This window comes from Sphaeramia orbicularis, chromosome 14 (assembly GCF_902148855.1).
Source record: "Sphaeramia orbicularis chromosome 14, fSphaOr1.1, whole genome shotgun sequence".
Taxonomy (NCBI): domain Eukaryota; kingdom Metazoa; phylum Chordata; class Actinopteri; order Kurtiformes; family Apogonidae; genus Sphaeramia; species Sphaeramia orbicularis.
In genome coordinates this window covers 26,407,931-26,416,755 of record NC_043970.1, presented here as the reverse complement: position 1 = coordinate 26,416,755, position 8,825 = coordinate 26,407,931, and the positions used below count along the sequence as shown (strand labels likewise).

Sequence of the window (8,825 nt, the reverse complement as noted above, 5' to 3'; positions counted from 1 at the left end):
ATAAAGTTAGAATAATTTAATTCTCAGACACATTCCTCTTTTATCTCTATTTATATACATCAGTAATCACCTTTAACTAGGTGCAATGATCACATTCTGAGTCCCAGTTACACATTATCTATAAAAAAAAAAAAAAAAAAAAATCACATTGTCTCAATCATTTCATGAGAAGAGGTAACAATATTTTATTCCGCTTTTTGGGCAAGGGTGTGAACAGTATGGCTTTGATACTCTCAGGGGATACTCTGTCATTAATGAATTTCCCATTTTGTTTGTTGCACATTCTGTGTATTACTGTATAATATTTACTATATTACTGATAATGATTGTGACATTACTTACTTTATTATATAAAAATCATTTTCATCAGAGATTAGTTATTAGTATCACAATGTAATTTTAGATTATAATAATCAGTATTATATACTATATTAACACTTTTTTGTCTTTAATATTTATTTTGTTTCACACTGTCAAATAAAACTCAAAATGTGTCAGTGTTTTGTATTACTTAATTGTATCATGCATTGAATCAAAGAATTTATCATTTATAAATGTTCTGACCAATAAAGTATAGAGGCAAATAAATATAAAATGTTGATTGTGCGATCTTGTGATAATAACCAATATCGACTGGACTGAAAATGGTTATCATGATGATATTTTTGCAATATGCAGCAGTTCTAATGACTAATGTATTACTGTGTTAGAAATATGGAAATAGATGCACAGAACGTCTAAGTTAAGCATAAATGCATCGTTAAAATATTTATATTTAAGAGTTATCTATGGGCTCCAAAACCTGCATATATGATGACTTGCTGCTGCATATCTGATATAAACTTAGTGTAATTATCTGTTACATGACCTGTTTATTAAAAGAAAAAAAAAAACCCGCCAGATTTCAGCTTCCGGGATAAGTAAAAGGACTGAATACTAGATTGTGATTGGCTCAGAGGCTTACCGTCCTGCTCCCTGATTGGCTGAGCCCTTGCCTCGGTGTGGTGTAACTGGTCTGCGCATCGTTGGCGCCTCAGTTTGAGATTCAACTGTGTTTGCCGATTGTTCTCTTAGTGTAATAACCGGCTACAGTAACTTCAAACTGCAGTAATTCTGCTACTGGTTAGAAGATAAAAACAAACACCTGCCGTCTGTGGATATACCTGCACTATCAACATGCATGTGATCAAGCGAGGTAGAGTAACTTTGACATTTAAGATAAGATGAGACAGATAATGATGCAACTTTACGTTAAATTTCACTGACAATACTTAAAACTATTCATGTCATGCATATCATGTAAGTAACGTTAGCGCTGAGATGCATCTAAGTGTTTTGGATTTGTTTTCTTCTTTTTCCATGTTTAATTGGTGCGTTCAGTGTCTTTCCGGTGCCTTTCCTGTGTGATCCAAACAAAGACTTGTGGAAAAAGCTGTATTTTAATTCTCAACCTTCTTGCTTCTTTTCTGTTTTTACTTCATTTTTACTACAACTTATGGCAGTACGTTTGGCAGTATTTTTTTTTTTTTTTTTTTTTTTAACCAGCAACAACACATCCGAGGGTCTAACTGACCTCAGTTATAAAGTTGACCTACTTTTGTTTTCCGCCTTTAATGTTTTCACGTTTTCTCTGGTATTTTGCAAAGTTAATGTTGTCTCAGACGTGGCTCTGAAATATTAGTGTAGTTGACTTGTGTTATTGACAAGTTGTGGCATCTTAGTAGTGGCGCCAAGTAATAATAAGTGTGTCCTTTGTTTAACTGGTTAGACAGGTGTTCAGTGTTGACTTCATCTGACTCCACTAATCTCCAAGAGGAAGAAAATTACGAGTATAGTAACTGAAATGTATTTTGTATTCACCATTATGAATTTATTAATAACCTATTAAGTGAATTTGCAGAAATTGGCCAAATAAGCTTAAGATCTCACAAAGCAGTACTATGTCTGTGTTTCAGATGGACACCAGGAGAAAGTCAGCTTTGACAAAATCACATCTCGCATCCAGAAGCTTTGCTATGGACTCAACTCTGACTTTGTGGACCCAGTAAGTTGAATTCTAACAGCTACAAATATGTAAAGACTTTATTTCCAGATCCATTGTACAGAAATTCTCTGTCTGGTCTTTTCTGCAGGCTCAGATCACAATGAAGGTGATCCAGGGTCTGTACAGTGGGGTCACCACTGTGGAGCTGGACACTCTTGCAGCAGAAACTGCTGCTACTCTCACCACCAAACATCCTGACTATGCAATCCTGGCTGCACGCATCGCTGTGTCCAACCTGCACAAAGAGACAAAAAAAGTATTCAGCGGTATGTTTAATAATTAAGCATAATACTAATAATTAAACCTTGATGTCCTAAGGGCTCTGCCCAAGGGATCAATAAAGTTCTATCTATTGTAATCTAACCCTCTGTGTCAAGTTGTTATATTGTGTGCAAGCACAGCATTCTAATACAATAGAATTATTTATATACTTAAGTTAATATGCACTAGTTCATGCATTAAGCTGTTGATATTGCCTTGCTCAAATTATCTGAGCTAATATTAGATGATATTTCGTCTTTGTTTTAGATGTGATGGAGGATCTGTACAACTACATCAATCCACTGAATAAACGTCACTCCCCTATGATATCGAAGGAGACACTCGATATTATCCTTGAAAACAAGAATGTAAGTCATATTTGATGATATATTTGGTCACGTTTAGTCCCTACAGTTATATGATTTTTTGCACTTCCTAACAACTAACTTCTTAATGTTTTCTTTTTTTGTAGCGCCTCAACTCTGCCATCATTTACGACAGAGACTTTTCTTACAACTTTTTTGGCTTTAAGGTAATTTCCAGCTTCCCTTTTGCAGTTCTCATTCAAAACTCATATTCTTGTATAAATCTAAATTTTTCATTTTTCTTTGTAGACCCTTGAAAGGTCATATTTGTTGAAGATTAATGGCAAAGGTAAGAACTGACTTTACTGTGACTTTCTGAATGCACACATTGTCATTTTGGAGATTTGTGTTATTTAATTGTTAGTCTAACCATTCTTTTTGTAGTTGCTGAGAGGCCCCAGCATATGCTGATGAGGGTGTCTGTTGGGATTCATGAAAGAGACATCGATGCAGCCATTGAGACTTACAACCTGCTGTCTGAGAAGTGGTTCACTCATGCCTCCCCAACACTGTTCAATGCTGGCACCAACAGACCACAGCTGTCAAGGTAATCACTACTAAAATCTTATTTCTGAGTAAAAGTTGCTTTTGACGTCAGAATTTTTTGTAAAATGTTTCATTGTCTGGGTTTTTCCAGTTGTTTCCTGCTGTCCATGAAGGATGATAGCATCGAGGGAATTTATGACACGCTGAAACAGTGTGCACTCATCTCCAAATCAGCAGGAGGTATTGGACTGGCTGTCAGCTGCATTAGAGCAACAGGCAGCTATATTGCTGGGGTGAGTAATATGTACACAAGAGAAATTGTAAACAAGTAAAAAGTGAAGAAAATCTCAATATAATCTATGCAAATATTTTCGTTTTGTAATAGTGGTTCATATTTTTCAGACTAATGGTACTTCAAATGGCCTGGTTCCTATGCTTCGAGTATACAACAACACAGCACGCTATGTTGACCAGGGTGGCAACAAGGTAAGAACTGAGATTAAACTAGCAGAACATAAAATAATACTAGGCATCGCTGCTTTACAGGCAGAGCAGAAAAGTTTAATCCATTCACTTTCTATGTTTGTTCAGAGACCCGGTGCGTTCGCTGTCTACATCGAGCCATGGCATTTCGATGTGTTTGAGTTTTTAGAGTTAAAGAAGAACACGGGTAAAGAAGAACAGAGGGCCAGAGACCTGTTCTTCGCCCTGTGGATCCCAGACCTCTTTATGAAACGAGTGGAAAGCAATGGGGTGAGACTATTCGAGGCATTATTGTCATCATCTTGGGCTTAGCTGTATATGTGAATATGTATATTCTGCCTCTTAAGCCCCATTGTCTCGGTACCTGAGACAGCCACAGTTCCATCTGTGTTACCATGGTAATTCTACATGACGCTTGTAGTAATATACACATTATATTCATCCACATGACTTCAAGAACCTTCAGCTAAAAACTCAAGAAAACCAACTGTCAGACAACAGAACACAATCCAAACAAGCACTTAAAATATCTAAAACAAATAGTCTGAAACCAGTGTATGTCATGAATAATTTCATAAAACAACGGACCAATGAAACAAACTGTGCAGCGCGAAGCTAACATTAAGCAGATCCTAAAATTAAAACTCGCTGCACAAGACAAAGAAGAGCAAAAATAAACGTTGCATCATTAAGTGATGATCATTAATTTTGTCTTACCTTTGCTGTTTGCTGATCATAACTTGGTTTAAATGAATGGACCTTCTGCTATTAGCTAGTCTATTGTTTTGTGTTACATTGACATGATTCCCACTGGAAACAAATGCTCCAGGTTAAAGATGTACAGATTTGTTTTGGTCTGTATCAATAACAGTCTCACTATTCTTTGGCTGCTACAGGATTGGTCACTGATGTGTCCTAGTGAGTGTCCTGGCCTGGAGGAGTGTTGGGGAGAAGAGTTTGAGAAGCTTTATACTCAGTAAGACCATCATATCTAATTATTTTCTCAATTTTTCTTTCCAGTTTTCACAGGTAATTTGTCAGCGCTAACATCCCTCCCTTCTGTATTCCCTATAGATATGAGAAGGAAGGCAGGACCAGGCGTGTGGTGAAGGCTCAGCAGCTGTGGTACGCCATCATTGAGTCACAGACAGAGACGGGTACGCCGTATATGCTCTACAAGGACGCCTGCAATAGGAAGAGCAACCAGCAGAATCTGGGAACCATCAAATCCAGCAATCTGTGCACAGAGATCGTAGAGTACACTAGCAAGGATGAGGTGAGCAGCAGGTCATAGACTACGAAATGAAAAAAAAAAAACTGTTTCCAGAGTATCACTTATTATTTTCCAAAGCTAAATCATAAAACATCTACAGCCAGAATGTTTACCGCTGTATTAAAGAACACAGGCCAGAATGAGTTTTAGGTTATTGAAAGCAAAATAATAAGTATGTTCTGCAATGTACATATTCCTCTGCTGAGTTGCTTTACTCATAGAACATTAGGAGTGTGAGTTTTAGCAAGTAAGTAGTAAAAATCCTCTGGGAATTATAACATAAAAGCATGCTTAGTCAGGCTGAAACATAACAGTTTCATTATATAATTAAACACCTAGGTATTTTCCAAATATTGTCTGAAAAAGTGGGAAGACATTTTAAACCCTTACAGCTCTACCTCAAATACAACTATGTCATGACTTTGCTCATTTTCAGCCTCTTTCTTTCTTCATCTCAGGTTGCCGTCTGTAACTTAGCATCTATTGCTCTCAACATGTACGTCACCCCTGAAAGGACCTTCGACTTCAAAAAGCTTGCATCTGTCACCAAAGTCATTGTCAGGAACCTGAATAAGATTATTGATATTAACTACTACCCAGTGCCAGAGGTATTTTTTTTTCTTGTCAAGCAGTCTTTGATTCATTTAGTTGGTTTGTGAGCTCAAAGTTAACAATGACCCTGTGTTGTACTTTACAGGCTGAAAGGTCAAATAAGCGTCACAGACCCATTGGCATTGGTGTGCAGGGCCTGGCTGATGCCTTCATTCTCATGCGTTTCCCATTTGAAAGCCAGGAAGCACAGTTACTGAACATTCAGATCTTTGAGACAATCTACTACGCTGCACTAGAGGCCAGCTGTGAACTGGCAGCTGAAGTCGGCCCATATGAAACGTACGCTGGTTCTCCAGTCAGCAAAGGAGTGAGTCATTTTCACAGTGACACAAATCCATCCTTGAACACTGTTCTGGTTTCAAATCCTTATTGAGACATGTTGTTTTCCAGATCCTTCAGCATGATATGTGGAACAAAACCCCAACAGATTTGTGGGACTGGGAAGTCTTGAAGCAGAAGATTGCTAAGTAAGTCTGCCTAGTCATCTTTTTCTTGTTATAGCTCATTTCACATGTTCTGAATATGGGATTTTAACATATCCCTGTATCCCCTCTCCTCTGTCTCTGTCCTCAGGCATGGAGTGAGGAACAGCCTGCTCTTGGCCCCGATGCCTACAGCTTCCACTGCCCAGATCCTGGGCAACAACGAGTCCATTGAGGCTTACACCAGCAACATTTATACCCGCAGGGTGCTCTCAGGAGAATTTCAGGTCAGCACTGTTTGAGTGCATTTCCTGTTTTGTGTCAACTGAAGACAAAGTTACTATGTAACCTCTCTCTCTTACAGATTGTGAATCCTCACTTGTTGAAGGATCTCACAGAAAGGGGACTGTGGAGTGACGAAATGAAGAACCAGCTAATTGCTCAGAATGGGTCCATCCAGGTAACTGTTAAATCTAAGTTAATTCTGATTAATCTGGATAGCCTCTTAAACCCAGTGCCCATACTTCCATCTGTGTTGCCATGGCAATGATCAGGAATGCTTGTAGCAATGTACACTTTCTATACATCCATGTAACCAGAAGAACATCAGCTAAAAGCTCAACAAAACCATGTCAGACAAGAACGTAACCAAACAACCAGCACTTAAATGACTAAATATCTAAAATAAGCTAACAGTCCAAGACCAGCACATTTCATAAATAATTTAATAAAACAATAGACCAGTGCAACTGCTGCGCTAAGCTAACAGGTTATACAGTACAAGTATTATTTCTCTGCTGCCAAAACACATTGAATGAGCCAAGAAGAGCAAAAATAAATTGTTGTATTATAAAGCGATGATTATGAATTTTGTCTTGCCTTTGCTGCTTTCCGATCATAACTTGGGTGTATATGAATGAAGCTTCTGCTAAGAGCTAATCCATTCTTTTGTGTTACATTGAAATGATTCCAACTGGAAACAAATGACCCAGGGTTTAACAGGTTATGTTATTACCACTATACTAAATGTTCCTAGAAATTAATAAAATACGACTCTTTTATTAATCATCATGACTGATTTCTGCAGGACATCGAGGAGATCCCTGATGATCTGAAACAGCTTTATAAAACCGTGTGGGAAATCTCCCAAAAAACTGTCATCAAGATGGCAGCAGACCGTGGCGCCTACATTGACCAGAGCCAGTCCCTAAATATCCACATCGCTGAGCCGAACTACGGCAAACTAACCAGCATGCACTTCTACGGATGGAAGTTGGTACGTCAGAGCTGAAAGAATGCAGGCTAGATGTTCAAAAATACAGACGGCAGTTTCTAAAAATATCTTTCCTTTTCCCTGCAGGGTCTGAAAACTGGCATGTACTACCTGCGGACAAAGCCTGCTGCCAACCCCATTCAGTTCACTCTGAATAAGGAGAAACTAAAGGAGGTTCAGTCTGCAAAAAGCACAGAGGAGGAGACCAAAGAGCGAAACACTGCCGCCATGGTCTGCTCCTTAGCAAACAGAGACGAGTGCTTGATGTGTGGTTCCTAAGCACTTTTTACCACTTCCTCGTTATAACATTTAGAGCTTCTTCACGGCAGATATTTTGTCTTTTTATAGCAGGAAAAGCACTGGTGTTCCTGATTTGACAAACCATGGCTCTGTTTCATTTAAGTGTGTCTAAAAGCCATCATGTACAAAACTGAGACCCTAAAACTGAAGCACCTTCATGGAATGCAGCCATGGTAAATAATTTCAGTTCCACCTGTGTGTTATGCTGTGTTTGCTGTGAAAAAGATCTATTGTTCCAAACATCTGGTGCTCTAATGCATATGTTGTCTCCTGAAGTGTTTTTACATTCACCAATGTTTTCTATTCACAAAGCATTGCCCTTTTTATTTAATATTTTTGTATCATGAATTGTGGGGTATGAATGTTTTGTATAGAATTAATGGGGTACAATAAATTAATACTTAACCTTACTTTTTTATCAGTAGTATTTTAAAATGTGCAGGTGGCATTAATGAGCTTCATGTTGGTCTGTTTCAAGGTTTGTGGTAAATAAAACTTTTGTTGTACAAAATACAAAAATAAATTGTCTTTTTAGCTATTACATGTTAATAATACATGAATCTAGAAAAGGGGAATTTCAAAAGATTATATCTTGTTTAATAAGGAGAATAATATCTTATTCAGTATATATGGGCTTTCTAGTCCAGTTATTAACCTACATGGAACCAGTAACGAGCTAAAAGAATAGTTTCCATAATAGTCCAGAGGAGGAATAAAGGTTTCCATATTTTAAGAGTGAGACTAGTTCTACAACTTCAATTTAATAATATCAGTATAATATGAGAATATAAGTCTTAAATTACTTTTTGTTGCTAGTGATGAGAAAATGTTCTTAAATGTATTCTTTTTCTTTAATTTTTCAGTTGCTAGATTTATTAGGAAGTCTAACCACGTCATCGTGCTTACCTTTGGTTGTATTAATATCAGGCTTCCCAGTTAGACTGTTTTTGCACTTCTGCATTCAGCAAGACAAGAACAGTACTTTGAGCTGAGAATAAATGTTCACTAAATGCAGAAGAAAATGTTTTTTCTGCATTGTGGAGAAAACATTTTCTCCCTCTCTAGAGAAGCTTGGATAAAAGGAGAGGGATGCTTTGTTTTTAAAAATAACATGATCCTGACATCCAGAATAAAAGCGATGCATGTAAGCAGAAGAACGCTGGAGCTGACAAACGGATCGTTTTAATGTTACCTGTGTGTCTGTATTTTTAGCGGAGGGTTAGAAGGTTCTGTGCCATAGAAACAATATGATGACGGCATTGTAAAGCAGCACTGCAACAAAAGGCCACATGGTGTTTTTCCAGTA

General features: G+C 37.6%; 1 protein-coding gene across 1 annotated transcript; it reads left to right on the top strand.

Annotated features, from left to right (window-relative positions):
• Positions 1-1,055: 1,055 nt before the first annotated feature.
• Positions 1,056-7,943, top strand: LOC115433597 (ribonucleoside-diphosphate reductase large subunit-like). Its single transcript, XM_030155081.1, has 19 exons — positions 1,056-1,195; positions 1,956-2,044; positions 2,133-2,310; positions 2,573-2,673; positions 2,778-2,837; positions 2,920-2,959; positions 3,055-3,217; positions 3,308-3,449; positions 3,559-3,642; positions 3,748-3,909; positions 4,536-4,615; positions 4,714-4,915; positions 5,371-5,520; positions 5,610-5,831; positions 5,915-5,991; positions 6,098-6,233; positions 6,311-6,406; positions 7,034-7,222; positions 7,307-7,943. Exons 1-19 carry the CDS (start codon positions 1,177-1,179, stop codon positions 7,496-7,498), a joined length of 2,382 nt encoding a protein of 793 aa, XP_030010941.1. The 5' UTR covers positions 1,056-1,176; the 3' UTR covers positions 7,499-7,943.
• Positions 7,944-8,825: the final 882 nt, after the last annotated feature.